Raw genomic sequence first — 25,854 nt, 5'->3', positions numbered from 1 at the left:
TACTTTAAACCTGCTCTGTCACCTTTATACATATAGTATGTTAATCAATACTTTGAATTTGAATAAATAAATATTAAAGACATTAAACCAGTCAAAGGTAGTTTGCAGGTCTTAGCTGATCAAAGCTGGTTTAGTTTAATCTCCAATAATCAAAAATCTTTCTAAAACCAGTAAAACAGTTCATCCTAACCACTTTGGCGAAGTTAGACCATTCATAGACCATTTCTACAGCAATCATTTTTATGGAAGCCTGTTTTCGCCACTGAATAAAAAATAAAAAAGGTAATTGTGACGTTTTATCTTACAATTTTGACTTTTTGACTTTTTTCTCGCAATTCAGAATTTTACTTCGGCCCTGTTTACACTAGTGTGTTTTTATTTTAAAATGCCGTTTTAAAATGAAAATTATCCTCATCTGCACTGGTGTTTTCACTTCGTTTCAGAAACGATCTCCGACCACACTACACAACCGAAAATGCATGTCACATGACCATACATGCACATTGGGCATGCGTGTAAAAGTGTAAACAGGAAGTTGGTTGCTAGTCACTGGCAGGTACAACAATGTGCATGATGGCGAGGAAAAGCAAGGACGTCTTTGTTGCCGATTGCTCTAAGTACAGCTTGCCTATCGCTCATGTAGGCTGCTGCTGTATTATAAAATACTGAATTTGGCTGCACAGTTGCTGCTAAAAATGACAACAAAGCCAGGAAAGTTTGCAGTTCAGTCACCATGTTATTGTTTACACGTTGTCAAGGACAGGGACTTCATGCATGTATTATTTTTGAGGGGGAACAAGTGAATGGGGGATGGGGGTATCATGAAATATCTTGATTCTCAAATATGTGTAGTAAATGCATTTTGCACCTTTAAAGATCATGTTAGTTGATCTATACCGGGCAATGGGCAAAGTAGTTACTAAGTTACTAATTATATAACACTTTCATTGTACAGAAAGACTGCAAAGAACATTATCATTGACTTCAGTCAGAGTTCAAACACTTAAAAAAAAACTTCCATTATAATCACTGAAGCTGTTTACACAGTGAAATGAATATCTTACATCATACGCACATCTGCACTTCGTTGTTTCTGATGAGAGAATTAATTCACCAGAGAGCAGAATTCAAGTCAGCGCGCACAGTAAACAAAACACTGGTGTTTCAGCGATGACTCATCTGAATGCCTCTGATTGGCCATTGCATTCAAAAGCTCAACAGAATCATGTGTGATGGGTTATAATGAGCAGTGCTGTGAAAACTTGAACACTTAAAAAAAAACTTCCATTATAATCACTGAAGCTGTTTACACAGTGAAATGAATATCTTACATCATACGCACATCTGCACTTCGTTGTTTCTGATGAGAGAATTAATTCACCAGAGAGCAGAATTCAAGTCAGCGCGCACAGTAAACAAAACACTGGTGTTTCAGCGATGACTCATCTGAATGCCTCTGATTGGCCATTGCATTCAAAAGCTCAACAGAATCATGTGTGATGGGTTATAATGAGCAGTGCTGTGAAAACGCGTCTTAGCATCAGCCAGTGAAGGTAGATTTGAATTTAACAGCTATGTACCGCACATCACACCCGTGTGATTGTATCAAATATAAAAAAAATTGTTTTAATAATTTAATATGGCCGCTGCCATCTTGAGTAAATGACGTCATTTGGAGCCTGAGTCTGCGCAGTAGAGATACGTTTGGAGCCAGAGTCTGCGCAGTAGTGTCGTGAGGTGGAACCGCGGTATCAAACTCCCGCCCAAACTCCCACAGACCCAATCAACCATAACGACACACCCCGTTTTTATAGCATCAAATTACTAGCTAAAACCAAACTTATCACAAAAACGAACAATTGAACATATATCAGCGTGATAACAACTACCTTTAATGACCAAAACCATCTTTCGGAAAATTGCATTGGAAGTTTATGTTTATTGCATTTAGTGGGGTTTATGACCTGTACTGCAGCCAGCTACCAGGGGGGCGATCAAAGAGCCCGCAGCTTCACTTTTCAGGACGTGTGAGGCACACCCGGTTTGAATGGGCATGACGCCTCTGGTCAAGGATACGCAGAGCGAATGTGGGCAGCCCATAGACTAAAAAAACATGGACGTAGTGTCTGTGACATCCCCCGTAGGTTTCTAAAGAGCGTTTTTGAAGCTTAAGGTTGGAGGATAATCGAAAATGGGCAAAGAGGCTGGAGCTGATTGCTGAAACCACACCCACCTAGCTCGACAGTGGTGACAGCAGTGGCAATCCACCTGTCACTCAAGTGCCCACATCCTTAATCATGCAGAATTTTAATGCTTAATATAATTTAAACGGATGAGTTATAAAAAAAATTCACCCCCTCACAGTTGTCATGAAGGGCAAAATTAGCTATATAGACCAAAATCATTTTTTGAACCAGGCTGTAAACATGTTTTTTTCTGCTGTAAAGTTGGGCATTTTAACATGGGGAGTCTATGGGCTCTATTGACACCCTTTTGCAGCCAGCCTCTAGCGGCCAGTTGACGAATTACAGTTTAAGTCACTTCCGTGTTGGTTTCACGAGAGAGACCGGAAGGTTACTGCTTGGGGCAGCCACACCATCGTTTTTAAAAGTCTCATGCTGCGTCCCAATTCGCCTTCTTATACTATGCCCTAAAAGTATGTACTCTTTTTGCAAAGAAATTGTACATACTTTTTAGTATGTAGCAGAATAGTAAGCAAGCTTTAGGACATACTACTTCATCATAACTGCGTCTTTAATGGACGCTCTGTTGTTTAGTTACATAGGCTACATCCTGCCACCATTTAAACTGCACTGTCACTGAATATCATCTTGTCAAAGGCTACGTTCACACTGTCAATTTTTGGGATTGACAACCGCATTTATTTACAGGTGTGAATCTTGAAATGTCCAGTTCACACAACAACTTACAGTAGCTTCTCGAATACTGTCTGTATGAACGTGCAACAGGAGTCAAGCCCGTATTCCTTACTAGTAACCATAGCGACAGTGACCAAAGTAATATCAAAGATGGCGACGTCCATAAAACTGAAAGACTTATCACTTTATGACAGGACAAGAGTCCAATCGAGCCACAAGTTCATCCGTAAAAATCTTTATTAACCGACAGCAGCTTTTATATTTGGGTGGAGAGTGGAGCATTTGAGTCGCGCGCAGAACACAAAACTGATGCACAGCTCATTTCTCCGTCACTGTAAGTTACTGAAACCACACGAAAACACGCAACACATGGTAGCCACGCGTTTGTGCAGCACAGCGGCTTTCTCTCGCACTGTATGATGTGACAGACAATTAGTTATCCAGTTCCCTCTCGAGCTTTCACGAGATATCACGGAGACATTTCTCCGTTATGGGAACTCCTTCCCTTTCAACCTTTCCTGAAGTCCTATTGGCTCACGCCAGTCCAAATGACTGGCCAAAAGTCGCAAAGTATGCAAATCGCATGCAAATACTGACGCGCTCGAGAGGCAGTATAAAATGCGGTGCATGCGACAATTACGTCAGAATCTTCTCCTTCACTTTGCTGAATAACGTAAGAATATGCCTTATAAACTATTACAGCTCACAGTTAAGGTTCGCTCATCAGAGGGCGGTGCCTGGATTGCCGCTCCTCTGCAGCGTTCAGGTGAGTATGAGATTTTTCTTCAGATGCCAGATGAGTCTGTCTGCCCTCTATCAGCGGTGGACCTTAAGGACTCTGATGATGAGCTCATGCCAACAAAATGTCCGCATTCCTCTCACCCATTGAACCTGCAGGACATCAGCCCGGCTTCTCACGTCCCCCTTCCATGGCGGAGCGGAGAGCCAAGTGCAGATACTGGAGCTAAGGGTTCTCATGTCGCCGCAGATGCCACATGACCCACTGTCTAATAAGTGTGCAGATAAAATAACTGTCTCAGAGCTGCGCTCTGCTGTGTGCAAAGCACAATCACTGGCTCCTCACTCGTTCACACGATACCAGCCCCTCATCAGCGGCTGTCGTGTTTGAAAGACACTGCTCTCTCATTCACATGATACCAGCCCCACGTCAGCGGCTGCCGTGTGTAGAGGACTCCGCTCTCTCACTCATTCAGGGCGATATGCAGCCCCCACTTCAGTTCGGCGACAAGCGCTTCAGTCACTTACCCACTCACCAGCAGTAAAGCAGCAAGGAGTCACCTGATGCCCCTGCTTGGAAAAGCACGTGAAGGTGAGGAGTAACCTGATGCCCCTGCTTGGAAAAGCAAGTGAAGGCAAGGAGTCACCTGATGCAACTGTGCAGAAAAGTGCGCGAAGGCGAGGAGTTACCTGATGCCCCTGCGTGGAACACCAGCTGCTGCCAGGAGCCGGGAAGAGGCGCCACGGCAAGCGGAGGAGTCGTTGTCCTGACAGCCCGGAGAGGAGGGAAGAGTAGCCTACGTGATCGGCCCAGCCCCCAAGCTGTCTCAAAATTGTTCAAATTTGTGTTTGATGTGTGTGTGGGATCATTAAAAATGCATACATGTGCACAAAAGAGCTCTTTCCTCCTCACTCAGTCAATGTAGCGCCGCCCCGCCTCAGAGCGGTGCAGAGCCGCTGCTCACACATTTTATAGCCGCGCAGCACTCGCCGGCGCATCCAACGACCAAGCCGCTAAAGCCGCTATGTCAGTTCCTGAGCGCGTGGAAAACTATTCCGGGAATCTCACGCTGGTTACTTGGTGAGCGTGGGTACGCCCTTGAATTCAGATGCAGACCACCCCGTTTTAATGGCGTGGTGAAGTCTCTAACAAATTGCCTCGAAATGCCCTGGTTCTGAGACAAGAGGTATGCCACCTGCTCGAAAAAGGAGCGGTAGAACGAGTCCCTCCGAGCGAGCTGGAGAGCGGGTTTTACAACCGCCATTTTGTGGTGCCCAAGAGAGATGGAGGACTCCGCCCGATTCTAGATCTCAGGCCCATCAACAGAGCGCTCTGCAAGCGTGCGTTCAGGATGATAAAACGGATCTGTGTACTGGTTGCGTCTGTGAATTTAAAGGACACGTACTTTCACATTCAGATAGCAGTGCATCACAGACGCTTTCTGAGATTTGCTTTCGAGGGCACAGTGTACCATTACTCTGTTCTCCCGTTTGGGCTGGCTTTGGCCCCACGCACTTTCTCGAAGTGCATGGACGCAGCTCTCGCCCCCCTCAGAGTGAACGGGATGCACGTTCTCAATTATTTGGATGACTGGCTGATCTTAGCTCAGTCACGGGACACACTATAGACAGCCATATAGACAAACTGTTTCGTCACTTGGAGTTCTTTGGGCTTTGTGTGAATGTGCGTTAGAGCATTCTCACCCCTAAAGTATCTGAGAGTGTGCTTCGACTCGGTGGAGATGCGCGCTCGCCTCTCTCGGGAGCGCTCTGTGGCCATTTTGTCTTCCCTGCACCATTTCAGACTGGGCAGCTCTGTTCACTTGCTTACCTTGTTGCAGGTGTTTCGAAACACTATGAGTGCGCCAACTTTGGTGAGCAGGGCATCACAGTGGGCTGCTGGGACTTGTACAGACATGATATATCGACTGCCAGTGGATTGACATCACAGATGTTAAACCAGGAAACTACATTCTACAGGTATTCAGTTGTGGTGCTATCTTGTCAAAGAAAGAGTAACCACCTTGGTACTTTGGTAGAAATGTATTTCCCATAGATAGCACACTTATGGGAGAGACTGTTACATGAGCAGACTTTGGTCCCCTGGGCTTTTCAGCAAGTCAAATAGTTGTGAAAGAGCTGTTGTAGTTCTGCTCTCTAGTGGTGGAGATGCGTCACAGCACTCACCATCATGTCCAGGAACGCAAGGGTTAGAAGAGTAATAGGATTTGGTTTGATTAATGATGTAATAAACCTTAAGTACACAGAGGGAGGGTGGAGGTTTTACTGAGAAAGACCCTCCCGGATTAGGATTTACTAATAAAAAGTCCACTTTGTGTCCACACACTTTGCTGATTATGCTCCGTTAGATAGATCAAGTTTGATTACAATTATGCAACCAGGTTTTCCAGTATCAGTTTTATTTTTTTTCTCTGTCTCAGGTCACAATAAACCCCAACTTTGAGGTAGCTGAGAGTGACTTCACCAACAATGCTATGCGGTGCAACTGCAAATACGATGGCAACCGTGTCTGGTTGCATAAATGTCATCTTGGTGAGACGGGCTGTTGTTCGCTGGCTCCTTCAGACCTGCCCGATTTTGAACATTTGATGGGAATAAAATGACATGCTTGCTTAATCAGATATTTTAGATGAGCGCCAAATTTTCTTGATGGTTGCCAATTTCGGCTTAATTTTGTATTATTTGTGCTTCCAGGTGATTCATTCAGTGAGGAGGCTGAGAAAGAGTTTGAACAAGATCTCTTAACATTTTTACGAATTAACCCAGAAACTGCAATAATCACATGGCTCTGGACAAAGAGAAACTTTAATCACTTAACGTTGTGTTTAACTTACTATTTATTCTCAGTTGAATCCATTGCCATGCGGTATACTTTTAGATTAGGTCATCAGAAATTATCATGTAGCCAAGGGCCACAGAGACGGAACAGAGATGTGATTGTGGCCTGGGCTTTTGTCCATGCAAATGTAAGTGGTTGGTTTAGAGGAAGACAATGGCTATACACTTCCTCGTATGAATGCTGAACACCTCAGAGCAGACATTCACGTGAAACACCCGTTCCCTTTTAATGAATTTTTAACATGCGTCAGGGAATTACAAAATGTGATTGCGGATGAAATAGAAAGCTTCTTGTACTTCACAGTATGTGCATTTGTGTATACCTAGGCAGGAATTGTGTGCTCGATGTACCTGTAAATTTGTACATTTCTGGAATGTCCTGTAATCATGTTTGTAAAATATACAAATCTGCACTTTTAAAAACCTTCTTGGTGTCACTTGAATGGTCTTCTCTGCCTGCATTCAGATCTAAACAAGAAAAAACCCTGTATAAAATGCAAAACATCAAGTTTGTTGTTTCTGGGCATTTCTCAAATGAAAGCACTACATTGATACATGACCGTGATTACGCATTGAATGCCAAATAAGACCTAAAAGAGACTGAGAACGTTCTGGCTTTTATTTGAACAAAATCTTGGTTTACCTTTCTAGACATGCATGATAAATGAGCAATTTCCAAAAGTAATTAAATCAGAAACACTTGAACAGATTGAGAAGACTTTCCGGAAGCCCTGCAGACAGTCACAGCTCTCCGCCTCTTTCCGAACCACATCCAAAACGGAGTCAACCAGCTCAGCTCCTTCAGTGTAGTGGCCCTTAGCCCAGTTGTTTCCAGCACCACTCTGGCCTATCAGAGGACAACAAAAAAGGTAGGAAGTTTGGTTGCATCTATGCAAAAGGTAACTAGATCTATATCAGGTCACCAATCTGCCATTCAAATTTGGTTCCGAGCCAGTGCAGGATAATTTTTTTCTTCTAGATCAGATGTCCCAAAATGCCCCAACTAGACAGTTAGCAGCCAAGCGTCGCGTTCAGGTGCATATTAAAACTTACCGAAAACAAAGTTATCTGGTCTGAAGATCTGACCAAATGGACCAGACCTCACAGAGTCCATTGTACCAGGCTCCAAATCAACCAGCACAGCACGTGGAACATACTTTCCACCTTATGACAAAGAGAACAAATTTTAGAACAAATCAAATGCTGTTATGTGCACATGCAAGTTGTCAAGTGAACGAACATTACAGAACACATCAGATTTCTGCTCACCTGAGGCTTCATTATAATAAACATTAATTCTGTCCAGCTGAAGGTCGCTGTCGCCATGGTAACTGCCTGTCGGGTCAATTCCATGCTCGTCACTAATGACTTCCCAGAACTAAAACAAGATGGATTCAAAAGTAGGAACAAGAAAGTTAACTTGAAAGCCATTTCATTTTCATGGACTGAAGTATTACAATGGATTTAGTTCATAAAAGGTAAACAGAAGTGATTAAAATGCAGGCTAATCTAATATTGAATGGCCAGCGCATCCCGTTACTCGCGCTCCATGATTGTAAAATGGAGTTTGCCAAGTCACCGGGGCCATTTTACAGCAACCGGGAGCTTAAAGAAACAGCGCGAGTCACTGTGCCACTAATGTCGCCAATGTAAGCGAATACTGCTCAATGGAGCAAAACGATTCAAATCCCATTTCTGCACGGGGCCTGAGTGCTATTTGCGTGATGATATTAGCGTTCCCGCACTTGAGCTGAACCAGATACGACCGGCCACATTACGACACGCGATTCTTTCAAGCGAATCGACTCGTTTAAACGGTTCGTGACTCGCTTGCATCAACAGTCCTGTACACTCGGGCGAAAACTCCAGCAATTCGGCTCTTCCGAATCATCGAAAAGAACCGATCTGCTTGTGAATGGGTTATTACGCCGGTCCGGCGCAGCCAACACCCTAAAACTAACGCATCGTTTCACCATTACTTCATTCAAATCGGTCTGATTTTTCATAAAAATAAACGTTCCTTTAAAAAAAATAAATCAAGTCAGTTTTCGTCGCTTCTTTAGTTGAAAAAAAAAAAGATCTTATTTAAAAACTTGTTGCGTACGAGATTAATTCAGCACCATATTTAGACAAAAATAGCTCTTAATAGTGGAATTTAAAAACGATAACCAAAGCAGAACGCAGCGTATTAGAAATCGCTTAAACTAGAACAAATTGCGGTTCTAAACACTGCGGCTTTTTTTTTGTAACCCCCCCTCAAGCGAATCGACTCGTTTAAACGGTTCGTGACTCGCTTGCATCAACAGTCCTGTACACTCGGGCGAAAACTCCAGCAATTCGGCTCTTCCGAATCATCGAAAAGAACCGATCTGCTTGTGAATGGGTTATTACGCCGGTCCGGCGCAGCCAACACCCTAAAACTAACGCATCGTTTCACCATTACTTCATTCAAATCGGTCTGATTTTTCATAAAAATAAACGTTCCTTTAAAAAAAATAAATCAAGTCAGTTTTCGTCGCTTCTTTAGTTGAAAAAAAAATCTTATTTAAAAAACTTGTTGCGTACGAGATTAATTCAGCACCATATTTAGACAAAAATAGCTCTTAATAGTGGAATTTAAAAACGATAACCAAAGCAGAACGCAGCGTATTAGAAATCGCTTAAACTAGAACAAATTGCGGTTCTAAACACTGCGGCTTTTTTTTTGTAACCCCCCAAAAAGCCCTAGTTATTTAACAGACTACGATTAAAAATAAAATATATGTTCAGTTCTTACCTTAGCACCAATCTGGTTGCCGCACTGTCCAGCCTGTAAATGCACAATCTCCCTCATCCTTGATTATTTGTTTGTTTATTTATTAACACAAAACACAACCGATACAACCCCTTTGCGCTCAAAATCCTCGACAATGAGCTCGCGTTAGGAGATGTGCTCCTACTTATTCAGTCTGGGGAAATCGCCTACATTTCCATCATTCTCATTGGTTGCTGTAAGCTCTCCCCAGCACTCGCATTGGCTGTTTTGTATGCTCAGTTATGATTGGTTCCTACAGCCGCCGGCATCACTAGAAAGGTTTTATGGCCATTGGCTGGAAGGGCGGTTATAACGGCTCTCGACATTCAAAGCGCTTATCTAAACAAAAAAAAATCAAACGGGGCTGCAGGGATATTTCCCAAAACGTACTTGCTTGTAAAGAACAATAAAATCAGTACTACTGAAGCCATTTTGACAGTTTAACCTTACACTTAGTCTCTCTCATGACCATTACAAGGTGATAATTTATATGGCAGCAATAAAGAAATAAAAATCTAGTAGTTTTAAAGCTTATCTGTTAAGCTAATTTTGTGTAAATGTGTTAAGAAAGCGTACCATAGACAGTACACTCACAGCTTTTTAGCGTTGTGTATCTGGGTGCCCATCATTCATCTGAAAATAAATCTTTCCAAAAAGTGTTTTAAAGCTAAACGCTATATATGGCTATTCAAAGAATTGAACATTCATCTCTCACAACCACATTTTCATTGAAAAAATAAATATTGCATCAATAGGATAAATAAAAGGCAGATGATGTATTAAGAGACACAATGAGAGTAGTCTTTGCATTTCTATATGATTTTTAATGTCTTTAAAAGCTGATATTGCATCAACATGTATCCTTGACAACATAACGTACCTCAAGTTGTGTTTCGGCTCACCTTCATATGTTTCTGATCCCCTATTCTCTACCCAAGGACCTTATAAAAATAATATGAAGTGTGCCAAGGTCACTGGGTCTTAATACAAATTGTTTACCAAAATAATTGTTTTCTGTTGCAGAGAGAAATAATAAAAAGACATGCATGATTGCCATGCAAGAAGATTTACAAAGAAACAAAAACAAGAAAGGAAAAATCCATCCTTCTCTCGGCATGTTTGGTGAACACAAATGTTGTTTCATTCTGGGTCAACTCTATAATTTCTTCTTTGTCTATGCGGATTTTGTGTTAAGCAGCTGTCTTTCCTAAACAATTCCTCAGGTGAGTCTTTGTCCACGGTCATAGATCGTCCACTTTGCTCAGTCCATGTTTTTCAATGTATCGTCTGCGGGTGGGGTGAATAGAAAATAAAATATCAGATTACACAACAAATAAAAATAGAGTGTAACATACCTTTATTTTACAACAAACCTTGTGGATACTGGCATACAATGGATTTCAGGCACAAATATTTTCAAGCACAACGCCACTGTGTGCTAAACATATCATCTAAAATGCAACATTTTAAATATCATTTTAAGGTTTTTAAAACAATTACCTTCTTGCATATTCGTATAAGGCTTCTTTTCTCTCCTGTAGAGACATGTGTCGGTCTATGGGTGTTCTCCCAAAAGATTTGGCAGCTGGCTGTTGAATGAATACACAGACATATCTATATAAATATCTTGTCAGACAAAAGTCTAAGGCGGTACTATTTATAGGTAAATTCACAAATATAGGCCATGGGAGATATTTGTACAGGATAAGTTCAAACCCAAAACACAGAGCCTGTTTATCTGTGGTGCAATAAAGAATATTGCAAATTGTATTTATATATTTTGAGTAATAAATAGATTTTTTAATATGGGACAAGAATTTTGACTAAAGAACGGATTCATTTGCTCCTGCATTTTTCTCAATGGGTGAGGATGTGAGGGTCAGCTGTACCTTTAAATTAGGTGTGGATGCTGTTACAGACAGGGTGGAGGAAGTTGTTTGTTTGGCTGAACCTGAAGGTGTGCCTGCAGCCGCCTCCAAGCTGAACTGGTCTGTATGCTCCAGCAGGTTGGTTATGGTTGTGTCCACACAGTTGGTCTGCACTGTACAGAGACAAAAGCAAACTTAACCAAATCTATTCTGGCTGAAACTGCATTGCTTAAACCCAAGGAATCCCAAGTTTTGCATTAGTAAGCATATGCAGGAGCCACAGAAGTGTATAATGGCACATATGCTTTTTGAAGCAAACAAAGCTAGTCTGTTAATGCAAAGCATTATGGGAGGATGACATACACAGATCTCTGGTGATGACCGATAACGGGACGTCAGGCAGCACCTCTTTCACCTGCTGCGCCATACATGCTACTCGTGAGTCTTCAGCTCCTGCATTTGTGCCCAGGAAACCCTGTGCCACTGTGCGAGGTCTGGCACCCAAATCTGAAGACAAAAATTTAGTTTCATGTTACATTACAATACTAAATGCATCTTCTATATAGATCCAGTGATCTAACTTTATGGATGTATACATCATAATTCCATTTCTCACCATTGAATCCGTTCTTACTTGAATGTGCAGTCTGAGCGGCAGTGTGTCTTTTCCTTTTGATGTGCTCAGCTTTGTCTGCTTTAGTGATCTGTGTGGAGATCACACCCAGCTCGGTGGCCAGCAGCTGACGGAGGGACACAATGGACATTACATCAAACGACACCAAAACAAGTCAAAGCTTTGAACTGGACAAGAAATGGATCTGAAGGTTAGGCAGATGAAAAGGAATGTCAGCGGACCATAAGGTAATGGTTTGTTTGAACATGTTTTTAATGGGAATTCAACCAAGTGTGACATTTGAAAATGGATTCAAATCCATTTCATTTCAAGGCATTTCAGAATGCATTTATTGCTACAGAAGCATGACTCACATACTTTCAACAGGCTATAGGCAGAGGATGGGTAAATGCATTTACATGCACTTCAAATGTTTGTTTCACTAGAACTAATGCAATAATTCTTCTAAGAACGCTTTAGTCCGACTGAAATCGCAGCAGTCTGATTTTTGCGAAATAGGACTAATAGACCTACACTACCATTCAAAAAAGTTGGGGTCAGTTAGATTTCTGAAAGTCTCTTATGCTTACCATCAAGGTAAAATGCAACCGTACAACATCTGATGAATAAAATAACACACAGACTTCACAAAAAAAAAATAGTTTTACCTCTTGTACTTTGCTGGCAAATTCTTGATGGGATTCACCATCTTCTTTAGACAATGGTGGAAGCCATCTGGTTGAGAGCATTTCAAAACAACACCTTACATTTAGTTTTAGACACACTTAACATGAGTGAGAAAGAACATGTTACCCATTCAGAAAGACAAAATGCTTCTGATTCTTCCTTTATTTGCTCAACATTTACAACAAAACATTATCATTAAACACTAGTATCTATTTCCAAATGTCAACATCATATAAAACAAAATATTTGCAATGGTGTGAAAGCATATACTAACCAAATATTCAAAAGTGACAGTAAAAAAATTAATGTATTTAGCAACAGGCAGGTATACACAAAAATTCAAAACTGAAACTGTCGCTCTTATAAGCTGCATACTACCTAAGACTCTTGAGCCTATTAAATTCTAAAAAGCTTAATTATTGTCGTATTACCAGTGCTGGCCTGGCGAGAGCAGCAATAGAGGATTGCACATTTAAAATAAAGCCACTGGACAAAGGAGAGACTGTAATATGTAGTACCTTACATGGTACACTGTGAATGGTACAAAAAAGGTCCATAGCAGCTCTGTCAGCCATGAGGATGCTGGTGTGTTCTGAAAAGAAAAGAAAAAGAAAGAAAGACCTTTTATATCATCCACATGCTAGTGTTTAACAGAACACAGTTATGTGCATGTAGATGACTTGACACTTATTATATACACATACTTTCACATTCACAAATCAACTGACCCTCTAAAGTTGATCAAGATCATTTAGGGCACTTTCACATTAGCACATTTGGTGCACACAGAGTTCTGTACGTTTGGCTAGTGTGAAAGCCATCATGTGAATGCGCACCGGGGTACCGTACCCGAGACTACCTGAAGGAGGTGGTCTGAGTTCAATTGCACTCGAACTATGGCGCGGTTCACGTGAATATGAAAGCAACACGGACTCGGGTGCGAGTAGCAAAGTAACCTGCGCATGCGTTTTTAGCCAATTACAATGTATTTTCTTCAATACAACACATAAATGATGATAGTGTTGCTGATTTACCTTGGATTTGAGCGAGAGTGAAACTGCAGTGTATTCGTGTGTAGCAACTGCAATCAGAACGGCAAATGTGATAATCCGCTGTCTCCTCAAAATAGCTGTCTACATGCGATGCACATACAGTAAACCCATAAGTCGTTTACTCTGCTGCACATAATAGCACCAAATTAATTTACATCCATTTTTTTTCATCTCAGACATACATTGAGAAAGAAATGACACAACCACATTAACATCAGGTTTTGAATGAATATAAACCTGGGTGTCATCTGTGTAAAAGTGAAAGCTGAGACCAAGTAATCTTAAAAGTTGACCAAGAGGATAAATGTAGATACTAAAAAGTAAAGGGCCCAAAATAGATCCTTGAGGAACGCCGGATTACACACCAATATCAGACCTACAACCTCTCACAGCAACAAACTGCTTTCGATCTGAAAGATAGGACTTAAACCAGCTTAGATCAGTATCAGAGACACCAAAGACAGACTCTAAGCGAGTAAGAAAAATTGAGTGATCAACAGTGTCGAAAGTGGCATTGAGATCAAGAAGAATCAAAATAGAAAGACAGCCAGAATCAGAAGCGATTAACAAGTCATTAGTGACCTTAACTAATGCTGTTTCAGCACTGTGGAGTTTATGAAATCTGGATTGAAGGGGCTCAAAAAGATTGTTTTCGGTAAGATGGGAATGCAACTGAGCAGCAGCAATACGCTCTAAAATTTTGTCGAGAAAGGGCAGATTGGAAATGGGACGGAAATTATTAATGTAGAATATGGCACGTTTATTACTACTGTTTTACAATACAATAAAATAAAAACCAAGCAATGACATGACAAACAAAACCAATCAAAAGACTTTAATATACAGCTAAGAAGATTTCGTATTGGGTGGGGTTACCTAGCAGATCAAGACAACATCCTGTCACTTGTTGCTTTCTGTGACTGGTTAAAACATGATATCATAAGGGTTTTCAAACTGTGTTCGACGTATTCAAGGGGGTGAACGACGAAAAAGTGTAAAAAAATAAATAAAAATAAACAATTAAACTAAATTAATAAAAAATGTATTAAAAAAACATTTAAAATCTAACATATAAATAATAAAATAATAATAAAAAAATGTAGGGAAAAGTGTAGTCATGTAACGTGAGAGAAAATAAATATCTTCCAAATAATAAACCACCCTTAGACCTTTTAAATTTTAAGATGATCATAACTGGGTCATAACCCTGATGTAATACAGCAGCTGAGGGAATGGATCATATACATACACCAATGCTCACCAAAAAAACGAATAAACCCATTTGTTTCAATGCTGTAATGGGAGCACAAGGTCACTATGAGCCAATCTGTAGACCTTTGACAGTCCGTCTTTCTATTGCACTGTGAATCACTTATTATCAGTGCTGCTATAAATATCCTCCTGATGAGCCACACACTCACAAAGACCCCCTTGTGTGCGTTAATGGGAACTTGAGGATGAAAAAAAGATATGGAATCTCTAGACATGATTATTCAGTCACATTTAAATGAATGCAGCGGATGGATGGATGGATGGTTTCATAACGAAGCGAGAAATTACAAGTTACAGAAATGACAAGTGCAGCACTGACATAAAAACTACAGGTAGGATTAAATACACATTCAGAATAAGCAGTTTTTTTGTTGTTGTTGTAATGTTTAAAAATTTAACCAGGTTAAAAGTGATATATACCTGGCAACCGCAAGGTTCACAACCATAATGACCAAGAGTGGATTACAAAAAAGGGTTTGAATGTTATTACCACAGCTATGAAAGGCCTCTTCACCAGCAATGCCACAGGCTGGATGGCGTCAGACACAGAGAAAGGCCAAGAGCTGAGGAGAGAATAGAAGTTGGTATTTTAAAAATGGCGTCTTTCTTAAAAAAAAAAAGGAAATGTTGTCATCTAAAAGCTAATGGCAAAATGGGTGTCAGCTGATTTACAGGCAGTAAAGGCTAAACCTGAGGATCAGTAAAGCCTGATCATTTTTTAAAGACCCTTCAAGGAAGCTTAGAGAGGACCTGGCAACCCTCCCAGAACAGATCCACATTTAATTACTAGAGACTCCGCATTAAAGCGGCCCATACTTACCAAACATTATTTATATCAGGCACCTGACTGTCTATGTACAGTATGGTCACATTTAAAACCAGATCAGATATGACAAACAGCACTCAGGCTATTTTTTCACTATAATTGAATGACTGTTGGTTAAATTAATGACTTCTTTTATATCTTTTAGTGATATTACTGTTACAAACAGCAATAGAAGCATTTAAAAAAAGGACAGTTCATATAGTTTATTATACATTATACACACAAACACACACACATATCTATATGCATGTATGTGTGTGTGCAGTGCTTGAAGTGGGCCGGTACGAATCACTTCAATATTTTAGTCTTTAGTGTACTAGCACTTTCTCGTGCGTACCGGGACTTCTGACATGCTGCCGGTACCGAGTCAAAGTGTCAGTGTCTGGGTGATTAGAAATGACACTATAAAGCACACTACCCAGGACGTCATTTGAAACTGGTAAACTGGAAAGTTCAAGATTCCAGTAAGGGAATGCATTAGTAATAAGTTCAAAACAGTGCTAATGCAGAGAAAACACAGACGATTTCATCAGAGATGGCGGAGAGAATAGTGACTCGAGTTCAGACGGCAGTAAATTATTATTTCAGCGTGTATTTGGCTTAAAAGCACGAGTGGAGTGTTTTATAATGAATGCTGGCTGAAGGTGTTTTAGATTATGCGCTGGTCAGTGGTTTAGTTATTCTGAATGGATCCGTATAGTAGCATGTACAATCAGGTCAAGGTTGGTTTAGTGGTCTTTTGGCGTCGTCCTGTTTGGTATTGCAACTTAATTGGTGCTTATTTATATTAAAAATGCTCTTAACAACTTTCTTTCTTTATATACATTATATACATATATTGGGAATTATGAATTTTTATGTATGGATATAATTCCGATATTGATATGAACACTATTTATCTGAATTCGAAATCTTTTGTAACATTATAAATGCCTTTATCATCACTTTTGATTAATTTTAGCATCCTTGCTAAATAAAAGTATTAATTTGTTTCCCCCCCAAAAAATGATTGGAATAGTGTATAATGTTACAAAAGCTTTTTATTTCAGATAAATGCTGATCTTTGGATCTTTCTATTCATCAAAGAATCCTGAAAAAAAATGTACTCAACTGTTTTAAATATTGATAATCAGCAAATCAGCATATTAGAATGATTTCTGAAGGATCATGTGACACTGAAGACTGGAGTAATGATGCTGAAAATTTACCCATGTATGATCACAGGAATAAATTACATTTTAAAATCTATTCAAATAGAAAGCAATTTTAAATAGTAAAAATATTTAAACATTTTACTGATTTTGCTGTACTTTGGATCAAATAAATGCAGCCTTGGTGAGCAGAAGAGAATTCTTAAAAAAAAAAAAAAAACTTTTGACTGGTAGTGTAGGCTGATTATTCTTATAGATTGAAACAAATGTGCTTCAGCCAGAAAAAAGGGTATGAAAAGTGCTTCGAGTTGCTGCAGAAAACAAAAAAATTGAACAACAACAAAAACTGGAAATGTTGCTGGAGAAATGTTGCTGAATGCCATCGAAACTTTTCTGAAGACAGTCAATTCCCTCAGAGATACATTCATATAAAACACCCGTGCCGTGTTATGATTTTGAAACGTGCAGTGCTCATGTTTATTCAACAAAGTCAAACACCACAAATAAATCAATGTATGGGAAATTGGTAATGTATATCGAAATATCGCAAATGTGTATAAAAATCATATCACCGTTATTGAAAAAAATTATATTGCGATACATATTGATATTGAATTATTGTCCAGCCCTAGCTACTATATAGCAAATCTCAACTGCCTGATCGTTATGTCACCGTAAACTGTAAACTATATTATCGCCCAGCTCTTTACATAAAGTTAGATATCTCAATATAGCCAATTTTACCTGCATACATACAGTATACTCAACATAGGGTGATATATACTTTATGTGACCCTGGACCACAAGTCTTAACCACAAATTTCCTACTGTAAATATATTAAAACTTTAGATTTTTGATTAGTAATTAGTAACACTGCTAAGAACTTCATTTGGACAACTTTAAAGGTGATTTTCTCAATATTTAGATTTTTTTGCACCCTCAGATTCCAGATTTACAAATAGTTGTATCTCGACCAAATATTGTCCTATCCTAACAAACCATACATCAATGGAAATATTTTTATTCAGCTTTCAGATAATGTATAAATCTCAATTTTCAAAAAATTGACCCTTATGACTGGTTTTGTGGTCCAGGGTCACATATAGCAATTAGCTACTTGGTTGCTTGTAATTTGATATTTAGATATAAGCATTAACATTATGATTTTCTTTAAAGCTGCTTTAATTAAAAGCTGAAAAAATCACTTAAATACCTGAACTTGAGGAGACCGGTTCGGCCATTGGTGGTGTCCTCCTCTGGAAAGAGTAGTAGGGGTAAAGCGGCAGGAGATGAGCAATACCTGCGGAGGGTCTCCATCAGCTCCGTCCTGCTCTGTACACCCTGACCCAGCTCCATAAAACCCCTCGCCCAGCACAAGAACCCCACAGGGCCCTCCAGCAGTGGCTAAACACACAGAGGCAGACAGGAAAACATGGTTACATGTAGCTGATTAGCTATATAGCATTATGTTAGTTAGGGTTGGGCCGATAGACGATGCCATCGTCGATGGCTGACAGACATCACGAGGTTGAGCCGGCATCGATTGCGCGCTCTCATTTTACTTTCACTTTCGAGATTTGCGATCACAAGAACTCTATACTATAGAGCGGCAGTACTTACCACACATTTGACAAGATTAGATGTTTGTCATTGGTGCTCAGGATCTGCAAATCATTCGCCATCGTCCTATTAGACATTTCTCCTTACTCAGTGTATGTGGAAAGTGAACTTTCATGTACTGTAATGCAACAGGCTACCGCTAGCAAGCGGCTAACCTTTTAGTGGCTCCGTATAACGCGTTATTTGTTTCACGCATCTAAAGTCAGACCATTCTGTTTTTGCTTGAAATTATACAATCTAATTCAAATCAAAACAACTGTTCATGCTACACATGTGTGTAGCACTACTGTCTGTTCAAAATAAACGAAAAAATTAATTTCCTGCCGTACCGAACTCGTATCGAACCGTGACTTCTGTGTATCGTTACACCCCTATACATTACATATAATATATTACATCTATTATATAAATGTATAATAAATTTCAATATATAATATAATTTAATTACTTATTACATTAACTGTGAATCTTCAATTTTATGTTTATTGTTATATGCAGTTACAATAAATTATTTATAATCTAAATAAAATATACATTTCAAATTTATAATAAATACATTTACTTTCTAACTAAAACCTTGGTCAACTCATGCAGACATGAATTCAAGCCGAGCAGCATGACCTAATGTTTCAAAATGAATTTAAGTTACTCCTGTTGCTCTGCAACCAAACAAAGCGAATCATTTGAAGTAAGCAAATGGAGAGAACTGAACCTCATTCACTGGCCTCTACCCAACATTAAGTCAGCACAGCAGCCAAAGGAGAAATAGACCTCATTGTGTGAGTAAACCAATAAAAAAACTGAAAGACACAGAGGGCAAGGGCAGAGCAGAGGAGACAGAGACAGAGATTACATCATGCTGGGAAAACACTAAGACAAACATATACACTCACCGTGTTACAGGAGGTCAGAAGGTTGATAATATTGTGGTCGAAATGTGTAACGTGATTGCAGATGTAAAGTCGGGAGGTTTTGTCCCGCAAGTGTGGGCTATTCTGCCGGACATGCAGACCCAGCACTGAACACATTATTCTCACTATGAACCTATAACAACAAAGACAAATGTGTCACCAGCAATACTGAAAACACATCCAAACACAAAAACAAAATCTGCCAAACCAAAAGTGACAAATAACAGAAAGCGGCGTTATTATTGTTAACTAATACAATAAAAAATAATTTTGGTCATTTGAAAAAAAAAAAAGCTAAAATAATAAATAAACAGTAGATGAAAAAAACACTAAAATTAGAAATGTTGCCTTGGCAACAAACTGAAATAAGGTTAAGTACAAAAATGACTAAAACAGAGAAAAAATTAAATACTTAAAGCTAAACAGAAATATTTAAAACACTCAAAACTAATAAAAAAAAGAAAAAGAAAAAAAAAAGCACAATAAAAAAATCCATGTCTTTTGCTGTTATAGCTGTATCTCTTAACGCTCCAGTGTGGCATCTTACCTTCTGACAATACTGTCAGGTAGTGCACAACTCACTAGAAACACATGGACACCAATAAATATTCGCAGTAGCATCAAACACACGCCAACAGGGGAGTACAGCAACAACAGCAGCAGCATGAAGCGATCATTTGGTAACCTGTGGAATGAGATGACAGGAATAGCAACCAGCTTCAGGATCTATTTCTGATAGAAGCCGTTCGCCAGAAACCAACATCTATCTCTCCGTGTCAGAGACCTGAGCAGTGCACACATGTCAACTAATGTTTACTAATTAGTGCTTTATTTCTGCTGTCAAGTCTGAGTTACTCTAGTCTAAGAGATCAGAAAGACAAACCTAAGAAACATGAGTTATGGGAAACCTATTGGTTTTTGTGGGGAAATCAGCTAATATACGTTACGCTAATGCATTCTGATTTTTTTTAGATCAGTTTTTTAATGCAACAGGCCTTACTGTCGACATAACCGGAAATATTAAGACTCTGTGTTATTATGTAACATATTTTAATGAACTATTAACACAGCCAGACTTTTTATATACTGCAACACTCTCATAAACCATATAGTACTATTCTACACGGTTAACAGATTCTCCTGGAACAGATGGCAGATGCTGGTAAAGGGGTTTGATTTAGAGGGGGCGAAAGCAAAGTTTGTGTAACCGTAGAAGTTCTGGTGTTGTGCTGCGTCTGTACGTCCTCTGTGTTCGCCGGGTGTCTGTTTTGCCTTCAGTGGCTTGTGTCCATTTCAGGAATATATCATATGTATATACAGTATATATGTGTGTGTGTGTGTGTGTGTACTTTTCTTACTAGTTTAATACATCTGACTAACAATTCACCATGATGTAATTTCCACTACCATTAAGATATTGTGCTTAATAGCATTATGCGGTTGAACAAAATTACAGACTCACTTGTCTGGCCTAGGCTAACCATTATTTCATTTGTTCTGTTAACGCTTTACAGATTAATTGGTAAATAATGGCCAATAAAAATATTCTGTTTGCAAGCGATATTTACCTTGATTTCTATCTATTTTCTCCACACATCATATTCACTTTAATCTTAAAATCTTTACTGAAACTGGTAAACCTTGGTAAAAAAAATAACTTCAATAGACCTAATTTTGTATTTTAAAAAATCTTTAGAAAATGTGATTTTTCAACCACCCGGCGGATCCGACGAATGAGCGGCAACCACATGTGACGACCCCGGGCTGGACTCTGCTTCGTCGATAGTGAAAGTCGATCCGGCGATCCACAGCGCGAAGTTGATGTATTTCCTCAGCGACCAGCACAGTTTCGCTTTCACAACGAAACAACAGCATCTCCACGACATGGTGGCAGCAACAAAACTACAGCGAGAATAAAAGTTACGCCTTCTTTCTTTGCGTGAACATTTGGGTGGCGTTATACAAATCTTCCCACATCGTGATGTAGACATGTGGGGGGCGTGTTAGAACGAGCCGTTTTAGGTAGGCTTGGCTGACTCTTAACTTTTATAAAGAAAATCTCTTTGGATTTGAGACTTTAGTCTTTGCAACTTTACAGATCTTCTTTATGCACCAAGAGCTTGTAACACTCCAAAGAGAAAGGAAAAATTGAAATTGCATCATATTACCCCTTTAAGGCTTTCATTAGACATCCTCTTTATTTCGAGGGCTTAATATGAGGCTATGTTTTCCTGACTATATAAAACATCCATTTATGAGTGTATTTATGAGTATGGTGGTTACATTAGGTCCTTTAAGAAATGTAAGTCTCTTAAAACAAACTTTCCTCAATGCACCAAAGCCATGAAATGCATTTCTAAGCATCTGAGATGTGTCATTTTCATTGTCATATGAGGAGTGGAAAATCCAAAAACGTCTTTGAATATCAAAATGCATATACTGAGAAGTATTCATGATCAAAATGTGTACACACACATGTATGTCAGTTGTGGTTGATGTGATAAATGGCTGTAAAAACTGAGTAATGTTGGGTCGTATAGCCTTTCTTTACAGAGTCCAGTTGGGATGCAGCAAAGAGCTTCTCATTAATGTAGGAACAGTGCCGCCTTTTCCCGCTCAAATCCATCTCTGGAGAAAGACTTGTGAGAGAGCACTTCAGATGAATGAGTGCACACAAAACCACTTCAATTATTCAAGTCCAGCTTGGCACAGGGTGTGACTTTTGGGAAACACAGCAAACGCTGCCCACATCTGCATACCTGTTGAGCATTAAAACTATTAAAATTATGGAATTATGCTGCTTAAATGGTCCGTCTTAGGAATTCATGCCGACTGGAAGATTGCAAAGAGATCAAATCAACCACCCTGACCAATATTACTTGCTCTGATTGACCATTTTGATGTCCTAGCGTCCACTTGAAAATAAATCACAGGAGCAAAGTACCCATTACACTGCAAAACAGAAATTGACATGAATAAGAATGATTTACACATCAAGTTTTGCTTTCTTTTCATGGGTCTCTAATGACGATGAAAGGTTTTCTAAAGAATGTTTGATTTCTTTGGGTGAGCCAATCTGATAATTCTGCATTGATGATACATCCTGTTTTAACTGTAATAACTTTAATCTATTGTGTTATGATCAGCTACATTTACACTGCTGGTATCCTCCTAAAGTTTCTTCAGTCACTAACATGTGCAAAAAAGGATCAAGGAACACAGCAATAAGAAACTATATTCTGCATTATATTTTTTATATTTTATCCACTATAATATTTCCATGAGAGCACAATCAATTCTGAGGTCAAATATACATTTGTTCTAGTGCCTTGAATTTAATATGCTGATTTTACGTAATCAGTGTATTTTTTTAAATAATTTAAAAAAATACAATAATACAGAAAAATGCTGTATTACATAAAATGTAATTTTCTAAAAAAAAAATGTATGTCATATCTGCAAATATTAAAGAAATGAAGCACATTTTTAGGGGTATTGAGATTTTCCCCATTATTCTCAATGTTAATTCTTACCCTTAAGAATCTTGTCTTACAAGTTGATTTCCTCATCTAGTTACAATGCAAAGTATTTTTAGCAGGCTAACTAAGTTAATGCAAACAGCAAACGTTTAATTTGAACATTTGTCTTGTTTTAACATTGAAAAATATCTGTCCACACTGCAGAGAGAGGTCTGTTAGGTTATTCATGTTGTCTCTGCGGTCTGTGGCGTGGTCAGAAAAGACATGCGAACGCACCAACAGTGGGAGCTGATCGATTCGCATATGCCACTATCAAAGCTTATCATCTCCTCATCGCTAAAGGTGAACTTGGCCTTCCGAGAATCCGACAGAGCTGATGATAACCGTACACCAGTCGAGAGCTTTCTCCAGTAGGAACGTACAGGCTGGTGATGACAGGAGGTCAGGAGGGCCCTAGATGGGGGGAGATTTGGAAGGGAAAGGGAGAAGGGGTGGAAGGGCTTGTGTATTATGTGGCAGGTCATTGCTGTGACTGTCTGGCTGTTATCTCTTTCTCTGGGGGTCTGATCCTTTAGACTGCCCCTTATCTGCACCACCAGTGCTTGCCCCACCCCTCGCTTCCCGGAATGTCCCGACTGCTATGAACTCTGGGATAGGTGGAAGTGAAAGGTGACTCTAGACACAGGACAGACCCTTTCCTATAGGTTTTTACAGGCTATAGAGAAAAATAGAAAGAGAGGATTTAAATATATCAAGCATGCGTGTGTTTTACAGGAAGTTTGTGGGCAAAAATATTGAGAAAATGCTGAGCTTTCTTAATATGATCAAAAGTAAACATGCTGCTCTTTATTTAGTGCATTAATTAATAGATCCTATTTGCATGCTGGTAATGGCTGTTCACCACATTTTCATTCTGTTAATTAAAAAAAGCATCTACTAAAATGTATGAGTAGAGTATATAAATTATAGAACACTCTAATAAAAATAAAGGTTCTTTATTTGCATCCGTGGTTCCATGATGAACCTTAAACATCCATGGAACCACAAAAGTTTCTTTACAGCGGAAAAAGTTTCGTTAGATTTTTAAAATGCTCCTCACACTAAGAAAAATTGGTTCATTAAGAATTGTTCACTGAAAGGTTCTCTGGGGAACCAAAAATGATTCCTCTTAGGAATCGCTGCAAAACCCTTTTGAAACAATAATTTTTAAGGGCGTATTAAACAAAATAAAAATCATGTTTGTTAAAAGCATAAAACAAATGTATGATGCATCATAAATAATTACTACAATCAATTCGATTTTTTTCTCTTTATATTTTCCAGGTTCTCAGCTGAGCAAAGAATTCCGACAAAAAGAAAACCGAGCTTACAGAATATCAGGCGAAGAAGGGAATGTCGATGATGAAGATTACGAAGGCCAGCCAAGTGGATATATGTATTTGTAACATACAGAGATTATAATATCATAGCATTTAAACACAGATGTTTTTTTTTATTAAGTTTGGAATGTCAGCGCAGCATAAAATGTGTACTCTTGAATATTTTTTGCCCTTTTTAAGGGCAAAAAAGGGCTTATGTTTATGTGTGAGCATTGTATATAAATCTAAATAATTTCTATCCACTCTTGAGAATTGTACTTAAAAATAGAATTTAATTAAATAGTTGATTTATGCATTGAGTGCTTTATTGTTCATGATCCAAGTGGGAAACTCTAAAAATATTTGCTAAGAGTCCGTTTAAGGTTAATCATTATTGCCAAAAGTTGTTATGCAAAAGTGCACATGCCGGACGTTTCTAAAAGCCCCCCCAAAAGAAAAGAAAAAGAAAAAAGCCATTGATGCTGCTGTGGCAAGCATTTACTCTGAACCCACTCCCTGCTGTTGAATAAAACATCAGCAGTGTCTCTCCTCACTTCTGTCTTCTCAAAGACGCTGAGCAGAAACCCCCCCCCAAAAAAACCCCAGGTTAAGTTGTTTGAAAGCTCTGGTATTAAGAGGCGTTTTACACTTAAGAAGTTGGTTTCGCTGGGTTTTCTCTTCCCTCCCCTATTGATTGATGCTTAGCTATCAATGCATAATAGAAAAGCACTCAGGACAAATGTGGGGTTATGGCCTTCCAGGGAGAGAGCAGACCAGGCTGTTTCCCAGCGCCATTATTGCCCCATAAAGGATCCCTGGGGAGGGACAAGTTCCTCACATCAGCACACACCAAATACCCAATTAAAAAAGAAGACCTTTAAATTCTCTCCTCTTTCCTGGGCAGAAATCAATCAGAATTCAATCTGTTCGGCTTGGATTCCGACAGGCCAGGTAATTGCTCACCAGAGCTCGGATAGGTGACAACAGCTTCGAGGAGAGACAGCGAGCCAATCAGGTGTTCTCTTTCAGACCGTCGGTGAGAAAGCAGTGATACCTAACGAAAGCTTATCTATACGCTTTCAGGCTGGCTTTTATTTTTAGACTCTTGGTGGCAGGTTAGGATTTTCTTTTCTAGGCAGCAGGTAAACGATACGACTTTGAGCGTTAAAATAAATGGATCATTTAAAGTAAGTGGCTCTCATATTCGTCTTCTTAAAAGCCCTTTGAAAATGAATTCCAATTTGGAATGATTTGTACTCCAAAAGGCATTTGTTGGGGAGCGCGCAACGCGATTGGGCGAGCGAGAATCGGAGAGACAGACCAGGAGAGAGAGAGGGAGAGATGGATGAAGATGTGATATGGAGTTAGAAGAATGCAATTAAAAGCTGAATCATTCTCACTCCAGCGTAACTCTATCCGTTGAGATGAGAGCCGAGCCTCTTTCTCATTACTGTATTTGTGTGGATAAAGCTCTCCCCTGGCCCTTGTTTTAGATTCGCGCTTAATGATTCCCTCTCCGATGGGAGAGAGTGGGCTGCTGTCAGGATGGGAGACGCAATCCGGACGCAGCAGTGCCCGAGTCCCTCTGGCCAGCAACGCCATGTGCAGGGGTCAGCCGAGGGCAGAGGTCATGGGCAGAGAGCTAGGATTAATGGACATCTCAATAAAACGCATGGGTCGGGTTACTAGTTGCCCAGCCTGACCTGACACACACACACACACACACACACACACACACACTCCATC

The 25,854-nt window shown here is 39.5% G+C and overlaps 2 protein-coding genes and 1 pseudogene across 2 annotated transcripts; 1 reads left to right on the top strand and 2 right to left on the bottom strand.

The window, feature by feature from the left end:
• Nucleotides 1-6,489, top strand: part of LOC107559256 (lysyl oxidase homolog 3-like) — a 29,015-nt pseudogene extending 22,526 nt beyond the window's left edge.
• Nucleotides 6,490-7,123: 634 nt separating this feature from the next.
• Nucleotides 7,124-9,423, bottom strand: LOC107559255 (tubulin beta-4B chain-like). Its single transcript, XM_016243009.1, has 4 exons — nucleotides 9,253-9,423; nucleotides 7,746-7,854; nucleotides 7,530-7,640; nucleotides 7,124-7,323 (listed from the first exon to the last, which is right to left on the bottom strand). The coding sequence occupies exons 1-4, from the start codon at nucleotides 9,307-9,309 to the stop codon at nucleotides 7,124-7,126; spliced, it is 477 nt and encodes a 158-aa protein (XP_016098495.1). The 5' UTR covers nucleotides 9,310-9,423.
• A 650-nt stretch (nucleotides 9,424-10,073) lies between these two features.
• Nucleotides 10,074-20,280, bottom strand: aup1 (AUP1 lipid droplet regulating VLDL assembly factor). The gene is made up of 12 exons (XM_016243008.1): nucleotides 20,272-20,280; nucleotides 19,819-19,997; nucleotides 19,254-19,404; nucleotides 17,954-18,144; nucleotides 15,253-15,325; nucleotides 12,957-13,030; nucleotides 12,420-12,486; nucleotides 11,755-11,878; nucleotides 11,502-11,645; nucleotides 11,160-11,311; nucleotides 10,771-10,859; nucleotides 10,074-10,557 (listed from the first exon to the last, which is right to left on the bottom strand). Exons 1-12 carry the CDS (start codon nucleotides 20,278-20,280, stop codon nucleotides 10,512-10,514), a joined length of 1,299 nt encoding a protein of 432 aa, XP_016098494.1. The 3' UTR covers nucleotides 10,074-10,511.
• Between the last annotated feature and the right edge of the window lie 5,574 nt (nucleotides 20,281-25,854).

Source organism: Sinocyclocheilus grahami, unplaced genomic scaffold (assembly GCF_001515645.1).
Source record: "Sinocyclocheilus grahami isolate Dianchi unplaced genomic scaffold, SAMN03320097.WGS_v1.1 scaffold680.1, whole genome shotgun sequence".
NCBI classification, from domain to species: Eukaryota; Metazoa; Chordata; class Actinopteri; order Cypriniformes; family Cyprinidae; genus Sinocyclocheilus; species Sinocyclocheilus grahami.
Note: the sequence above shows the minus strand (reverse complement) of the source record. Positions and strands in the feature narration are given on the sequence as shown.